Source organism: Onychomys torridus, chromosome 1, assembly GCF_903995425.1.
Source record: "Onychomys torridus chromosome 1, mOncTor1.1, whole genome shotgun sequence".
Lineage (NCBI taxonomy): Eukaryota > Metazoa > Chordata > Mammalia > Rodentia > Cricetidae > Onychomys > Onychomys torridus.
Window position 1 is genome coordinate 30,823,136 of NC_050443.1, and position 17,653 is coordinate 30,840,788.

Consider the following 17,653-nt stretch of genomic DNA (forward strand, 5'->3'; position numbering starts at 1 on the left):
TAATCCCATCTCCATGCTGCTGGATGACGACCCTGAGGAGCCCATCTGTGATCACATGGAGATGCTGGACTTCATCCAAGGTATGTGACCTGACTTGACAGATGTTCCTCTCTATCGTGGATGCAAATCTCTATATGGATGGCAGCAGCTTCATTCAAGAAGGAACTAGGTATGCGGGGTGGGGGGTGGGGTGGGGTGTGTGTGTGTTACAGGCCAAAAGGAGGTCATTTGGGCACAAGCCTTGCCCTGGGGCAATCTTCCCAGAGAGCAGAAATAATTACTCTGACACAGGCTTAAGATGGGCTGAAGGAAAAAAGGTGAACGTCTACACAGACAGCCAATGTGCTTTTGCCACAGCTCATTTTCAAGGACAGATATATAAACAGGGACTTACTAACCTCAGAGGGAAAGACTATTCAAAATAAACATGAAATTGTCCAGTTGCTGGAAGCCATTTGGCTACCAACTAACCTGGCCATTATTCACTGGCCAGGACACCAAGAAGACAAAAGGCCCCAAGCTCAAGGTAACAGCCATTCAGGAAAAGTTACCAAAAGAAGCTGCTCTTGGGGACCCAAACCCCAGACTGTCCTGGAACTGTCTGCTGTCCCTGAGCCCCCACTGTGCCTCAGTGAATATGTTCCTGAGTAAGATCCAGAAGACATCAATCATATTCTTGGGGGCTCCGGAGAGACATAATGGATTGTGATCTTGCTTGACAGGAGACTCTGCATGCCAAAGGTCCTGTGCCAAAACTGGCTAACTGTCTTGCATCCTGACATACACTTGTCACCTAAGAAGACCTCAGAACTCATCTCCCCTCACATCTGGCTATCTGGACACCTAGAAAAACTTCAGAGCATTTCAGACTGCCACCTGACTTGTACCCAGGTCAATGCAAAGGACATGCTTTTCCCAGGCCAACAGAGTCAAGGTACAGTACCTGGTGAATTTTGGGAAATGGAGTTCACTGACATCAAGCCAGGACTGCATGGCCACAAATGTCTGCTGGCCTCTGTCAGTATCGATACAGGCTGAGCCCTTTTTATCCCCTAACGGAAATGGCCCAAGTGGTAGCTAAGAAATTCATAATGGAAATTTGAGCCAGATTTGGCCTCCCCATATTTCTGGGGTCTGACAACAGCCCGGCCTTCATGGTGAAGTTATCTCAATTGCTCTCTAAGGTTCTAAACATAAATTGGAAACTTCATTGTATGTATCATCCTCAGAGCTCAGGAAAAGTAGAGAGGATGAATGGAACTTTAAAGGAGTTTGTTGTTGTTATTTTTCGAGACAGGGTTTCCCTGTGTAGCTTTGCACCTTTCCTGGAACTCATTTGGTAGCCCAGGTTGGCCTCAAACTCACAGAGATCTGCCTGTCTCTGCCTCTGAGTGCTGGGATTAAAGGCGTGCACCACCACTGCCTGAGATTTTTTTTTTTTTAAGATTTATTTATTCATTATGTATACAGTGGTCTGACTGCATGTATATCTGCAGGCCAGAAGAAGGCATCAGATCTCATTATAGATGGTTGTGAGCCACCATGTGGATGCTGGGAATTGAACTCAGGTCCTCTGGAAGAACAGCCAGTGCTCTTAACCTCTGAGCCATCTCTCTAGCCCCTAAAGGAGATTTTTTTTTCCAGAGCTGAGGATTGAACCCAGGGCCTTGTGCTTGCTAGGCAAGCACTCTACCACTGAGCTAAATCCCCAACTCCAGGAGATTTTTTAAAAAACTAATTATACTCTTTTTCTTTTTCTTTTCTTTTTTTTCTTGATTGTTCAAGACAGGATTACTCTGTGTAGCTTTGCACCTTTCCTGGAACTCACTCTGTAGCCCAGGCTGGCCTAGAACTCACAGAGATCTGCCTGGTTCTGCCTCCCAAGTGCTAGGATTAAAGGTGTGTGCCACCACTGTCTGGCACTCAGTATATTTTTGAGACTTTTGTTAACTGGGTTGACTTCTGACCTTATGCCCTTCTCAGAGTCTGATGTACCCCCTACCAAGGAAAGTTCACTCTATAAGAAGCAATCTACGGGCAACCACCTCCTATGATCCCTTGGGTATATGGCAGACTGTTGTCAAATTGTCCCACTCCAATCTCTGAGTTCTTAAAAGGATTGCAATTAACGTTGGATAAGATTCTGTCTCAGGTCCAGGCTGCTGAATCTGTTGGGTACCACCCACATGATCACCCATTCCAGCCCAGAGATGTTGTATTAGTCTGTGGCTGGCTTGAACCTAGATGGAAAGGACCGTACACCATGATTCTCCAGACTCCTACTGCTGTCAAAGTCGCTGGTATTTCTGCCTGGATTCGTCACTGACACCTTAAGAAGGCACCTGAAGAACCTACGAAAGAGGAGCCCAACCCCCAGAGGTGGAAAATGACTGAAAAAGGACCGTTGAAAATTAACCTTTCTAAGGTTTGACTGTCTAACATTGTGTTCTTGCTGTTGAAATTGGCATCATGATTATCCTATAGCAAAACATACACAAACAGAAACTAAATGCATCTTCACAGGGGAAATAAGAGGCTCCCTACCTTAGGGAACACCCTGATGTTGTCTTGCCATGCAAAAGATTGTCTTTATCCACCAGGGCCCATAGGTTGGACAAAAGACGGGGAACAAACAGTCTTTAGCCCAATGGATGGAGGATACTTGGGATGGACTCATCTAGCTGACCAATCCCAGCATAATAACACAGACTTCAGCGTTACCAAATACTCCTTAAAGGTTCTGATAATCGAAGTTACAGGTAAGCTAAAGTAAGGGGAAGTGAAGATTCATTAATCACATCAATTGAATTTAACACACCCAGAGTTTCCCTGTCTGTAACTGATAATGTGGAACACAGTCTCTGGGTCCATCTAGCACGAAAAAGTGAAACTCCAGCCGGGCAGTGGTGGCGCACGCCTGTAATCCCAGCACTCTGGAGGCAGAGGCAGGTGGATCTCTGTGAGTTCGAGGCCAGCCTGGTCTATGGAGCAAGATCCAGGACAGGCTCCAAAGCTACAGAGCAACCCTGTCTCAAAAAACGGAAAAAAAAAAAAAAAAAGTGAAAGTCCTGTGTCAGAGGAGATCCCTCTATTCCTGGGCTCCTAAAAAGAAACTTACATGGAATGGGGGTTTCTTAGCAAAATTATACAAGGCTAACAGGGGACAAAATGAAGTATGCCCTCCTAATGTTTAAGGGCTGTGGCTGATGTCCCCATTGACAATGTCTTCTTTCTGTGTGGTTTATGTTATGATTGCACAAGTGCCCCTTCTGATTGTAATTCTTCTTCTTATCACACCCTACCCTTTGGTAAACAACTTTACTTAGGATGGACCTTTTTCTGTGAAAATAATACTTATTCTGCACTCCCAGCAGGATATAAGGGCTTGTGTGGGGTAGGATGTGTTACACCCATTTTACTCAGCAAACCTTTACAATCTGTTAATAGAATCACAGGAGCTCTTCCTGAAAACTGATGATTCCTCACATCTATTAGATCCCACTGTAGCTGGTGCTACCTCAGCCTTCCCGTTACCTGTCCCAGGACTTGTTGTTGGACACAAAGAGAGGTTTCTAACACAGCCTGTCTAATTTCAGAAACTACTAATGCCACAGCAAAAATATTAGCAGAAATTAATCAAGAAATGGGAGAGCTGAGAACTGTTATGCCCTGATCTTGGGGACCCCAAAAGACCACCACAGAGAGCAAATCCCAAATGTAAAAGCAAAGAGCCTTTATTATCTTCAAGCTCCGAGCTTGGTCTCTCTGTCTGTCTGATGCAGCGGTGATGGCAGAGCCCTGAGCTCAGGTGGGGTGGGGTTTTTATCATAGCAGAGGTTGGGGTGAGGGGATTTCCAGGGTCTAGGACCCTGACTGGCTGACAATTGTCTAGGGGTATCTGTAAAACAAAAATAGGTGTGTGCTAGACTCAGGGATATCTGGCCACCTTATCTAATGGTTGGAATATTTGGGATGTCAGGTACTTCCTCATCCCTGGGTGGATTCCTGGGTTTGGTATCACGTTAAGGCTTTTCCTGGATCTGGGTGTTGCCTGCCAGTAAGTCTGTCAGAGAAGCTGTTTCTGGGCCCCTAAGCCTGTCATGGCTGCTGTGTGGTCAAGCTGTCTGGGGACCCTGTTGGTTAAGCCGTGGCGCTTGTGGCTGGCCGCTGCCCACGATGGCCATGCTGACGGAGGAGAGTGCTGGATGTATCAATTGTGGAAGAATCACGAGCCATGGTTACCTTTCTAGAGCTTTATTGAGAGAGAGAGGGAGAGAGAATGTGGAGGAGGGAAAATACGGAAGGGGAGGCGATACAGAGAGAGGGCACAGAGAGAGCATGCCCGCTTTTTAGGCTGGGATACCATCCCAGGCTAGTGATGAATTAAGGACACAATCCTTACAGACCCCTCCTCAAGAACAACCATTCTTCAAAATAAAGCTACTGTAGATTACCTGCTGCTTAGACATGCTCTTAGTCATCAGCAATTTCCTGGAATGTGCTGTTTTAATATCTCTGATTTCTGTCATATGATTGACAACCAAACTGATATGTTAAAAAAAAAAAAAAAAATAGACAAAACCTCTCAAACAAATTTAGACTGGCCAATATGGCTAAAATGCTTCTCCTTCTTCATTGGCCTTCTAATATTATTTCTACTGCCAACTGACTTTCCCCCTAAGTTCGACTTCACAGATTTGTTGGCATGCATGAATTCCATTGTTTTTGCATCATAGCACCTGTTTTCTTACTTTCCTGTTGCTGTGAAGGCAGCAGGGTCATAGCAACTTTTTTTTTAAAAGGTTTTTTATTTATTATGTATACAGGAGGGCACCAGATCCCATTATAGATGCTTGTGAGCCACCATGTGGTTTCTGGGAATTGAACTCAGGACCTCTGGAAGAGCAGCCAGTGCTCTTAACCTCTGAGCCATCTCTTCAGCCCTATTTCTACTAATTGTCATAATCGGCCCTGTGCCCTCCAGTGTGTCACTGACTTGATCACCCATCAGATTAACAATTCTAGAATCATTACTGCTCAACATCCCTATTATTAAGACATCCCCCTATCTGAGATTTGACCAGGAAACACAAGTCAAGGGGAATGAGGAACCTGCCTGACTCCATTTTGAAGGCAGGAGCCATTATGCTTTATTGTTAAACCTAAGTTTCTATTACTGTAAGAGCTGAGTTGTTCTGTTTCCTAGAACCTGACCTTCTCCAACCCATGACCTTGATTTGTTTTTGAGAATACCCTGACCCTCCCTGACCCTCCCTGACCCCTCCCTAATCACATGGTGCGTGGCCACGTGATGTTTCTTTAAGGTTTTTATTTTTTTGTATTTTACTGCCCCATTGCCTCCCTTCTGTAAAACTGCTCCGGATTTTACTCCTTAAAAGGGGCCCAAGAGGTGGATTTGATGTGCTCTTTAACCCAATTTAAGAGGAGACAGTCTCTGGCCAGTTCTCGGGTGCACCCCAATAAAAATAAAGCTTGCTTCAGGTTGACTCACGTTGTAGTGGTCTTGTTCTCAGCGTTTGAGAGTAACAGTATGAGGAAGCTGGGAGCCAGATACTAAGATTGGGTCTTAGGGAGAAGGCTGAACCCTTGTGTCTAAGGGAGGAGGCTGGAGACTGGTTTTGTAGGTCAGAGGAAGAGGTGCTGTTCTTACAGGTGTGAGGGAGCAGGATTGGAGTCAATCTGAGCTGGGAGGGCTGGGGTCTGGACCCCAATTCTCAAGGAGGATTGTCAGAGTGGGGACCCCTGGGTCTAAAAACGAAGGGTAAGACCCAATTTCCAGGTCTGATGCAGTTCTCGCAGGTGCGTGGCCTTCCTGGGAACACCCCTCCCAGGGCCAGCCTTCAAGGACCCAGCCTGTATATCTGTTCCATCTCACTGCTTCTCTGGACTTGGGGGTGGAGAGAGGCTGCGAGGGTGTGGGAGACAACCGGGATGGCAGCTGTAACCCGATACTCCGGGAAAGTGGTGGTGGTGACTGGGGGTGGTCGCGGCATTGGAGCTGGGATCGTGAGAGCCTTTGGTGAGTAAGGGTCTTCTTGCTTGGTATCTGAATTTTTGGAAAGGACGGGTTGACAGGTTCACAAATTGGAAGAAAGAGACTCAGTTTCAGTCCTTTTTTTTTTAAAGTGATTTATTTACTTATTCTTAAGTGATTTGTTTATTCTTATTTTTCTGTGCATTGATTTTGTGTCTGTATGAGGGTATCGGATCCCCTGGAACTGGAGTTACAGACAGTTGTGAGCTGCCACATGGGTGCTGGGAATTGAACCTGAGTTCTCTGGAAGAGCAGCCAGTGTTCTTAACCACTGAGCCACCTCTGCAGCCCCCCAGTTTCATACTCTTTTTTTTTTAGTTTTTTTTTTTTTTTTTTTTTTGGTTGTTCGAGACAGGGTTTCCCTGTGTAGCTTTGCGCCTTTCCTGGATCTCACTTGGTAGCCCAGGCTGGCCTTGAACTCACAGAGATCTGCCTGGCTCTCTGTTTCATTCTTACACAAGTCAGTTTGGACTGCTGGGTAAGCATGATATGACTGTCATCAAGAGTTCTTCCCCTGGCTCGGCAGTGGTGGCGCCCGCCTTTAATCCCAGCACTGGGGAGGCAGAGGTAGGTGGATCTCTGAGTTCTAGGACAGCCTGGGCTACACAGAGAAACCCTGTCTCGAAAAACCAAAAAGTTCTTCCCCTGATGGGTCCCTAGCTACAAACGATAGCTTTGAGGAATATACTTCTTGTAGGTTTGGGATTTTTCTACAGCAGCTGGATGAAGAAGGGGAATTTGTCTCAAGACTGCCCTTTGAGAGGCCTGTCATGAGACAGGCCATGAGCCAGGTGCTCTGTGTGGCCACAAGAGGGCAGCAGAGGCAGCGGCCCACGTCTGTAGAGCCTATTACCATTTCTTCCTCTCTGTTGGCAGTGGACAGTGGGGCTGAAGTGGTTTTCTGTGACAAGGATGGTGAGTGAGTAAGTCCTCAACTCTGCCTTTCTTCCGTTGACGCAGGGACCCCAGCCTAGCCCTCCTCCCCTCAGACCCAAGTCTCTTTCCCAAGACTCAGGAGTTCAAGCTCCTCCCCAGACCTCTACCCTCAGACTGGCGTCCAAGCCTCAACTCTCCTCCCTCAGACCCAGAGTCTTCCTCTTGCAGAGGCCAGGGGCCGGGCTCTAGAGCAGGAACTCGTGGGCACTGTCTTTGTCCCCTGTGACGTGACTCAGGAAGGAGATCTGCAGGTGAGTGGTCCCTGCCCCTACCCCCCATCTCCAGTACCCAGCACCCTCTCTAGGGCCTCTTTGTCAGCTCAGTACAGCTGGGTCCTTCTGTTCCTTCTCTCTCGGGTCTTTAGGAATGAGCAGAGCTTGAAACCCATGCTTTAACAATTCCTGTAACAATTTCTGACTCCCCTGCCGCAGAATCTGTTCGGTGCTCTCGGGTCTGGTCCCAGTCTTCCACAGTGGCGGCCTGGTTACTGTTTTATCCATTTGACGCAAGCTAGAGTCATGTGGGCAGAGGGGACCTGAGTAGTAAACATGGCCACACCACACTGGCTTGTGGACGAGCCTCTGGGGCATTTTCTTAATGAGTAGCTGGTGTGGGAGGGCCCAGCAGCTCTGGGGTTATGACATCACTGGGCAGCGGTCCTGGATAGCATGGGCTGAACAAGCTGTAGGGAGCCTGGTGTCTGGATCCGCCCTGCCTCCAGGTTTCTGCTTTGTGCTCCTCAGTGTGACCCTTTCCTCCCCAGGCTTTGGTCGTGGTGTTTTGTTACGGCCATGGGAACCCTGACCATGACGGATGGTAGCTGTACCACAGTGCCTAGGCTTTTGGTCTGCTTCCCCAGCTTCCTGCCTCCTCTGCTCTTGACCTATTCTGTGACCCTGATCCCACCTCACTCTCCCTTGTCTTCCTCAGCGGAGCTTGCCCAAGGCTGTCACCTCACTGCTCTCCGCCTGATGTTTGTTATCTCCTCAGACTCTGGTTTCTGAGACCCTCTCTCGATTTGGCCGCTTGGATTGTGTGGTGAATAATGCCGGCTACCGTAAGTTGTGTGGCTTGGGGGCTAGTGTCCTCTGACGCCTACTCATATCCTATTCTCCCATTTCTTCCCCTTAAAATGATTACAGAGGCGGGCGGTGGTGGCGCACGCCTTCAATCCCAGCACTCGGGAGGCAGAGGCAGGCGGATCTCTGTGAGTTTGAGGCCAGCCTGGGCTACAGAGTGAGTTCCAGGCTCCAAAGCTACACAGAGAAACCCTGTCTCGGGGGGAAAAAAAAGTTTAAAAAATTATTACATTTATTTGTGTGTGTATGTATAATATGTGTGTGCTACACAAGTAAGCAGCACACACTCGTGTGTAGTACTTGTGTGGTCAGAGTACAACTGGAGGGGATATGTGTATTTTTACTTGCATATCTGGTGCCCACAGGGGTCAGAAGAAGCAGCTGGATCCCCTGGAACTGGAGTTACAGACAGTTCTGAGCTGCCATGTGGGTGCTGGGAATTGAACCTGGGTCCTCTAGAAAAGCTGCCAGTGCTCCTAACCACTCAGCCAGCCAGCCAGCCTTCCCCCATCTTCATACACAGCTCTAGCCTGAGCTTGTCCTCTTTCTCTGCCATGTCCTCAGGCTCTGCTCTCTCCATCTCCGAGCCTCAGTTTCCATCTTTGAAATAAGAACGATCACCTTTTCTGTTGGGGGTGCCGTAGTCTCTAAAGGAGACAGTGTTCCTTAGGTTATTCTCAGGGCCTGGGGAGCTCCTGCTTTGCTGAAGGCCCGGGCCCTTGCTGGCACCCCAGGCACACTATCAGACACTAGATGGTGTGGCGCTGGAGAGTTTTCCTCTAGCCTAACAGCCGCACTGTAAGACAATGTGTCCCCATGCAAACTAAGGCTCAGAGAGCACCCAGGCCCTCCGGGGTCCCCTCCAAAGATGGAGGTGCAGAGGACTGGCCCCTGGCCATCAGGGCTCCCCTGTCTTAGCTGCTTTTCTTCACAGCATGTAAAGACTCACAGAGTTGCAGGGAGTTCATTGTTATCTCTGTCCTTCTTTTCTTAGGCTGAAGTGTATTTAACCCAGCCACATAATTTCCTTGTGGGGAGTGCGGTGAAGTTCACATTCCACAGTGAGGAGAACAGATATGAGCTGAGGCAGGCTTGGCTCAGAGACTTGAGTGCTGGGATGGCAGGGGCCCAGCATACCTCCTCTGCAGAGCACTCACCGCTGTGCAGCCTCCTTCCTTGGCTTGCTCCCAGCCCTTTGCCTCTCCTGGTCTGTCACCCTCTCCTTCTCCCTCTTCCCTTCCGGGCCTGGCCTCATCTCTCCTTCCCTTTAGACCCACCCGCGCAGTGGCCTGAGGAGACTTCTGCCCAGGACTTTCGCCAACTGCTGGAACTGAACCTACTGGGGACATACACCTTGACCAAGGTGAGACATGGCGGTTAGCTGCAATTGGCATGCATCCCTCATTTTATCAGGAGTACATTGTTTTGTGCCCCTTATCTTCCTGTCCTGTTCTAGAGCATCGGTTCTCAACCTGTGGGTAGCAACCCCTTTGGGAGTCGGATGGCTCTTTCACGGGGGCTGCCTAATAGCAGAAAACATAGATATCTACATTAAGATTCACACGCCTTTGATCCCAGCACTCGGGAGGCAGAGGCAGGTGGAGCTCTGTGAGTTCGAGGCCAGCCTGGGCTACAGAGCAAATTCCAGGACAGGCTCCAAAGCTACAGAGAAGCCCTGTCTCAACCCCCCCCCCAAAAAAAAAGATTCATAACTGTAGCAAAATTGCAGTTATGAAGTAGCAATGAAAATAATTTTATGTTTGGGGGTCCCCACAGCATGAGGAACTGTATTAAAGGGCCCAGCATTAGGAAGGTGCACTAGAAGGATTCTGTTCTATATAGGAAACAAACAGGCACAGATCTGCATCCACCTGCAGCTACAGCCTCCTCAGAATCTTCCAGAGCCTTCCAGGCCTGCTCTGAGGTGGCAAAAGATGCTGAGAACCCGGGAGGTGGGGCCTGGGCTCAGATGGTACATGTTTGCCCAGCAAACACGGAGCTCTAGCGTGATGGTGGAAACTGTGATCTCAGCACTTAGAGGAGGATCAGAAGTTCAAGGCCAGTCTTGGCTACACAGTGAGATTGTGTCTCAAAAACAAGCCAGGAAGGAAAGGGTGGGGTGCTTGTGGTGTTTCCATAGGGAAGGGCCTATGAAGGGCCAGTGAGAATATGTGCTGGTGTTGATGGGTGGAGAGAGAGGCTTTAGGTATAAAGGCCATGCTGGCAAACCCAGTCTCCCAGCACTCAGGACTCAGAGGCAGTCAGATCTCTGTGAGTTCAAGGCCAGCCCGGAATACATAGTGAGACCCTGTATCAAAAAACAACAGCAACAACAAAAAGGAGTGGAGGCATGGGAAGGGTTTTGCTCCCACAAATATTATTCTGGCCACACTTAACTGTCACTGTCCCATTTGAGAGGAGAGAAGGGGCCCTGGTTATCAGGGAGTCCTTTTACTCAGGATGGTCTCATTACAGAAGTGATCAGTTACAGGATCAGAGGGCATGTGACAACCCAGAACAGTCACCAGGGTCCCTCATTCCTAGGCAAGCTGACACAGTCACTATGTAAACTGTGTGGCATTCTCAGGATGGAGCAGTCCAGACAGAGGCTCTTGGGTTGCAGTGTCCAGGCTGCATTTGGGAGTGGTGTGGTGAGCCACAGACCCTTTTAGGTTCCTGTTCTAGGAGGCTCCGGGGTGATGGTTTGTGCTCAGTGATGTTTATTGGTAAGAGCAGGCTGTGCCTGGCCAGCTCCAGTGCCCACAGCACTCGGAAGGAACAGACTGAGCTTATCAAGGTCACACAATGAATCAACACACCTGGGGAGGAGTGGCCAGAGAGGTGGCAGAAAACAGGACCCACTTCCTGTGGTTTCCCACATCACATTCTGACACACCATCTCCGCCATGCGATAAAAGATTCTCCTAATTGTGCCGGACAGGCAGAGTTCTTCCCGGTGCTAGGTTTTTCTGGCCTAATGAGTGCTGGACACTGAACAGATGAAAACTCAGAGAGGAGAGAACAGAGGAGAGAGAGGGGAGTGAGGGAACTAGAAAACACATTAATCCTTCTCAGAGGCACTCTGGCATACCCTAGATACATCATTGCTGTGCCTCTGCCCACAGAGACCCACTGAGAACATGGGCCATAGTCTCAGTCCCTTACTTAAGGGTGCTGGTGGCTGCTCTCCAGGGACCAGGTGAAAATGGCTGATCTGTCTGTCTCCATAGCTTGCCCTCCCCCACCTGCGGAAATGCAGAGGCAACATCATCAACATCTCCAGCCTGGTTGGGACTGTCGGCCAGTCTCAGGCAGTTACCTATGTGGCCACCAAGGTAGGGCAGCCCCTCTCCTCACTAGTGTTCTTTCCTGGCTCTTTGGGCCTCAGCTTTGAGCCTGTAACCTCTCTGGTTTTTTGTTTATTTGTTTTGTTTTTGTTTTTACTTCTTGTTTTAAAAGTGTGTGTGTGTGTGTGTGTGTGTGTGTGTGTGTGTGTGTGTGCTGGTCAGGAGGAATCAGCTCTCTTCTACCACATGGGTCTCAGGATTGAAATCAGGAACTCAGGCCTAGCAATAAACGACCTTATCCTCTGAACCATCTCACCAGTTAATTTTATTTATTTTATTTTATAATTTCTATAGACTCATTATATAGTTCTGGTTGGCTTGGAACTCACTCTGTAGACCAGGCTAGCCTAAAACTCAGAGATCCTCCTGACTCTGTGTCCTGAGCAATGAGATTAAAGATGTGTGCCACCACACCTGACCTGTTTTTGTTGTTGTTGAGACAGGGTTTCTCTGCATAGCTTTGACACCTTTCCTGGGACTCACTCTGTAGCCCAGGCTGGCCTCCAATTCACAGAGATCCACCTGCCTCTGCCTCCCAAGTGCTGGGACTAATCACCACCACCCGGCCTGTTTTTTGTTAAGAATATTTTGGGGTGGGCTAGACAGATGGCTCAGCAGTAAAGAGCGCTGGCTGTTCTTTAAAGGACCAGAGTTTGGTTCCAAATGCCTACAGTGCAAGGCTCCCAGCTGTACTTCAGCCCCAAGCATCTGCTGACCTCTTCTGGCCTCCCGAGAGCACTTGCATATCCATGTATATATTTAAGAGATAATATTTGTTCTTCTTGAACAATTTCATAATATGTACAATCTATCTTGATCATACTCACCTCCCCTCACCTCTCTCAAACCACTGTGCCCCTAATTCATCTCTCTCTTACCTGGTGTCTCTCTCTCTCTCTCTCTCTCTCTCTCTCTCTCTCTCTCTCGTTTTTTTTTTTTTTGTTTTTTTGGTTTTTCAAGACAGGGTTTCTCTGTGTAGCTTTGCGCCTTTCCTGGATCTTGCTCTGTAGCCCAGGCTGGCCTCGAATTCACAGAGATCCACCTGCCTCTGCTTCCCGAGTGCTGGGATTAAAGGCGTGCACCACCACTGCCCAGCTCCTCTCTTGTTTTTTATTTAAGTAACCCACCAAGGGCATCCACTAGAGCGTGGGCAACCTACCAGTGACCACACCCCTTATCCCCAGCAGCCATCAGTTGCAATATTCTTCATTAAGGGGTGTGACCTCATGTCCACCCTGGAATGATAACTGCTTCACCTTGTGCTAGTCTCCTGTGGGAAACCATAGCTGAAGTTAGTTCATGAAAGCAAGGGCTGTGTCATGACCAGAAAACTGCATGTCACAGGACTGCTCTCTGCCTGCCCCAGATCTTATTCACTTTGCCTTCTCTTCCATGTTGACCACTGAGCCACAGCATGGGGTTGCTGTGTAGATCTCTCTCACCTCGGGCTGAGTGCTTAGCAGTCACTAATTCCCAGCATGTGAGTCTTCACATTAACTGTTGCACACTGCCAACACAGGCTTCTTACTGGGCATGGTAGAGCTCACATTCTATCCCAGCACTCAGGAGGCAGAGCCAAGTCTTTCTCGGTCCCTCTAGCCAGCTCCCAAATAATGACATGGACCCTCATTAATTATGAAAGCTTGGCCTTAGCTTAGGCTTGTTTCTAACCAGCTCTTACAACTTAAATGAACCGGTTTCTATTAATCTGTCTTCTGTCACCCATCCTGCTTCTTCCATGTCTCCTGGCATCTCTGCTCCACCTAGATTCATCTCCTACTTCCTCTCTCTCTGCCTGGAAGTCCTGCCTATACCTCCTGCCTAGCCATTGGCCATTCAGCTCTTTATTGAACCAATCACAGCAATATACCTTCACTCCCTGTACAATTATCCCACAACAGAGGCAGGCAGATCTCTGTGAGTTCGAGGCCAGCCTGGTCTACATAGGCTGTAGTGAAACCCTGTCTCACACATCAACAACAAAGGAGGAAGAAAGAGCATTTTTTACTGAGGCTGAACTGTGGTGGGTTTGCCCCTGGGGGCTGTGACCTCCTGAGCCATGGACTTTTGACCAGGTTTTCAATATTAGGCATGAATTCTGTCCTTTAGAACTGGCTTCATAGCCAAGCAGAAAGCAGTTAGATACCCCCATAACATTAATGCCGCTATTGTACCAGCAGGCAGATCTTCTCGCTTGGCAGGTCAGTACTGCAGCATGCAAGGTCCGAGTCTGGGTAAATCTATTGATGACTTCTCTCTCCCAGTGGCCTGCATAACATTTTCTGGGACCGTAAAACTTAGCCAGCAAAGAGGAAGGTTTTAGGCCAGTTCTAGCTTGCTTTCCCAATGTCCTACAACCAAAGTGTGTTGCATCTTCAGCAGTAAGGTCACTAAAACTACATACTCTGTATGTTGTGAGTGTTTTGTCTGCATGTGTGTATATTTACTGGGCTTTCTGGTTCATAGGGAGTTCAGAAGAGAGAATCTGATCCCCTGGAACTGGGCCATCATGTGGGTGCTGGGAATGGGACCTGGTTCCTTACAGGAACAGCCGGTTCTCTTAACTGCCGAGCCATCTCTCCAGCTCGGACTTTTTAAACGACATTTTTATTTATTCATATGTGGCTTTGTCTCTGTGTATCTCTGTGCATATGTGCATGTCACAGCACACATATGTAGGTCAGAGGACAACCTGGAGGAGTCACAGCTCTCTCCTTCCACCATGTGGGTCCCAGGAATCCAACTCAGGTTGTCAGACTTGGCAGCCAGTGCCTTTAATACTAGGCCATGTTGCAAGGCCCTTCTTGACTTTATTTGAACCAGAGTCTCTCCCTGCAGCCTGGGATAGTACTAGATTCATCGCAATCCACCTGTCTCAGCCTCCCAAGTTCTGGGACCATAGGTGCCTAAGCCCAGAAATGTCCCACACTACCTCCCTCATTTAGTCCTGAGTTAGAGCAACCTGTAACAAATTGACTTGTACAGAGCCCATGCACAGGGAATGTCTGCAAGATGGCTGAGACTATCTCACCGAGGCTAAAGCTTGCTGTCCCCCTGCCTGGAAGAAGAGGATGGGAGGGCCTCCATCTTCAGAGACTCAACCCTCTCTGGTCTCTGCAGGGGGCAGTGACAGCCATGACAAAAGCTCTGGCCTTGGATGAGAGTCGATATGGTGTCCGCGTCAACTGGTGAGCTCTGAGAGACAGACAGACAGACAGAGGACAACAACGTGGACAGAGGCTCGGGGCAGCTGGGGATGCCAGGACAGAATAGCACACCCTCCTCTCCTTCCTTCTCTCCCTTACCCAGCATCTCCCCAGGAAACATCTGGACTCCACTGTGGGAAGAGCTGGCAATGTCAACTCCAGACCCCAGTGCCACCATCCTAGAAGGTACCTTGGCCCAGGTAGGACGGGTTGAGAGCTGGGAGGGATGGAAGTAGCTGGTGTGTGTGTGTGTGTGTGTGTGTGTGTGTGTGTGTATGTGTGTGTATGTGTGTGTGCATGTGTATGTGTGTGTGTGTGTGTGCATGTGTATGTGTGTGTGCATGTGTATATGTGTGCATGTGTGTATGTGTGCGTGTGTGTGTGCATGTGTATGTGTGTGTATGTGTGTGTGCATGTGTATGTGCGTGTGTGTGTGTATGTGTGTGTGTGTGTGTGTGTGTGTGTGTGTGTGTGTGTGTGTGTGTGTGTGTGTGTGTGTGTGTGTGTGTGTGTGTAGATCAGGTGGTTGGTCAGGTCTTTCTCCTCTTCTTGCCTCCTTCTTTCTCTGTCTGTCTGTCTGTCTCTCAGAGCTTCATATAATCCATTCTAGCTTGGACCTTGATATGTAGCTGAGAACATCCTTGAACTTCTGATTTTCTTGCTTCTGTTTCCTGAGTGCTGGGGTCACAGACATGTACCATTCTTGTGTGTGTGCTCACTAGAGTACTTGTGTGACCATCTCACTCTCTAGCCCAGGCTGGCCTTGAACTCAGGGCAAACCTCTCAAGTAGGCCTCTCTTGCTGAGATGACAGGTTTGAGCCAGCATGCCTAAGGGAGGCTACTCTTAATTCTCCTCCTGCCTTCTCTCCCCAGCCCCTGGGCCGCATGGGCCAGGCAGCCGAGGTGGGGGCTGCAGCCGTGTTCCTGGCCTCTGAAGCCACCTTCTGTACAGGCCTTGAGCTTCTTGTGACAGGGGGTGCAGAACTGGGGTATGGATGCAAGTCTAGTAGGAACAGCCTCACCCAAGCCCCCATCCTTCCACCATAATGTCCAGTGGGTTATGTCTCACCCGTCCCTCTTTCCTCCTTCCTTTGTGGTACTGCAGATTAAACCCGGGACCTCTTTTGTGCTAGGCAGGGGCTCTACCACTGATCCACACCCCAGCCCCTCACTGGGGGATTCTAGGCAGGGGCTCTACCACTGAGTCACACCCCAGCCCCTCACTGGGGATTCTAGGCAGGGGCTCTATCACTGAACCACATCCCAGCCCCTCACTGGGGGATTCCAGGCAGGTGCTCTACCACTGAGCCACACCCCAGCCCCTCACTGGGGGATTCTAGGCAGGGGCTCTACCACTGAGCCACACCCCAGCCCCTCACTGGGGGATTCTAGGCAGGGGCTCTACCACTGAGTCACACCCCAACCCCTCACTGGGGATTCTAGGCAGGGGCTCTACCACTGAGCCACACCCCAGCCCCTCACTGGGGGATTCTAGGCAGGGGCTCCACCACTGAGCCACACCCCAGCCCCTCACTGGGGGGTTCTAGGCAGATGCTTTACCACAGAACTGTCTATTCACGAAGAAACCCAGGACTAAGCACAGGCTAACTGTGGTGCCTGTTAGCACACCAAAGCCAGGCTGGCAGCCAGACTCCCTCAGTACTTCCCCCTGCTCTTCACACCTTGTCTCCTGTTCTAAGCCTCTCCAGCCCAGTACTTAGCTTCTGATTCCCATTCAAACCTGCCGTTTTGGACATGAGCACTCCTGGTCCCTCATCCTCTCTCCTGTTCTTTCCCCCCACCCTCAGCCCCCATAACCCAGTTCAGTCTGGACTCTTCCAGGTGCCTCTGGCTGTATTCTCCTTCTTATATATAATAAAACCTTCTCCTCCACCATACCGTGGTGTAGTCATGTCATTATTTCATTCATGAACCACACCCCAGCCCCTCACTGGGGGATTCCAGGCAGGGGCTCTACCACTGAGCCACACTCCAGCCCCTCACTGGGGGACTCTAGGCAGGGGCTCTACCACTGAGCCACACCCCAGCCCCTCACTGGGGCACTCTAGGCACGGGCTCTACCAATGAGCCACACCTCCAGAACCCCACTGGAGGATTCTATCAGGTGCTCTATCTACTACTCAGCCACACCCCCACCTCTCGCTAGGGAGTTCTAAGCAAGGGGCTCTACCACTGACCTACAAATTACCCTTGTCTAGTATTTCCCACCCCAAATTCCAGCCTGCATCACCTACCTCCCAGGGTCTGCCCCACATCTTAGACTCTCTACCCACTTATCATTGGTCCTGCACTCATGAAAACAACTTGTATCCAGAAATGAAATCTCATGTTTATTTCCTGTTCTTTACACAAGTCTGTCCACACTAGCATTGTCTCCTTCCCAGCTGCCGTTAGGCCACGTGGGTGTTCCTGACCCCTGAAGAACTCCTGGAGACCTTGGGGCAGGAGGGAGAGGAGCTGCCTTCGGTCGCCAGGGAGCGCAGTTCTGCTACACCTGGGCTAGTCAAAAGGCCCGCGGGGGAGGATAAATTAAGTGGTAATTGGTGGATAATGAAGGAGTCTGCCTTTATTCTTGGTCCTTAGGGGAGAGGAGTTTTGCGCTCTTGGCAGTGCGGTAGTGCGGTGGCGGAGGAAGAATCTCGAGCGCTGAGGTGGGGTGGAGTTGGGACAAGTGGGTCAGAGGGAGGAGGCTGGGACTGAAGGACACTGCCGGGGGTGCACTGGGGGAAGATCAGGCCCTGGACACTCCCCAGGTTGGGCGCGGGCGCAGCAGAGTTCCCCGCACCCCAGGTAGGGGGTGGAACTGCGAGGCTGCTGTGGATTGGCCAAGGCCGGGGTGTGCGGCAATCACTGATTGGCTGCGGCGGGGGCGGTTGCTGCTGTAGGGTCCACCGTGCAGTTCCGAGGTGGTAGGGAGGAGGGCGGGCTTAGCAGCAGAGAGCCTGAGATCCGGGGTAGGGTGGGGTGGGGTGTGTGTGAGAGAGAGGCGGGAGATGGCAGAGGCAGTG

At 49.9% G+C, this 17,653-nt stretch overlaps 1 protein-coding gene across 1 annotated transcript; it reads left to right on the forward strand.

Annotated features, from left to right (window-relative positions):
* Positions 1–5,952: 5,952 nt before the first annotated feature.
* Positions 5,953–15,826, forward strand: Hsd17b14 (hydroxysteroid 17-beta dehydrogenase 14). The gene is made up of 9 exons (XM_036203816.1): positions 5,953–6,027; positions 6,772–6,970; positions 7,160–7,242; positions 7,982–8,048; positions 9,342–9,433; positions 11,301–11,405; positions 14,538–14,605; positions 14,727–14,823; positions 15,498–15,826. Exons 1-9 carry the CDS (start codon positions 5,953–5,955, stop codon positions 15,669–15,671), a joined length of 960 nt encoding a protein of 319 aa, XP_036059709.1. The 3' UTR covers positions 15,672–15,826.
* Positions 15,827–17,653: the final 1,827 nt, after the last annotated feature.

Bases quoted from the DNA above. Each gene is read 5' to 3' on its own strand.
- Hsd17b14 (XM_036203816.1), top strand. From the start codon at position 5,953: ATGGCAGCTGTAACCCGATACTCCGGGAAAGTGGTGGTGGTGACTGGG. The intron at 14,606-14,726 runs GTGAGCTCTGAG...TCCCTTACCCAG, and splicing joins TATGGTGTCCGCGTCAACTG to CATCTCCCCAGGAAACATCT. The intron at 14,824-15,497 runs GTAGGACGGGTT...TTCTCTCCCCAG, and splicing joins TAGAAGGTACCTTGGCCCAG to CCCCTGGGCCGCATGGGCCA.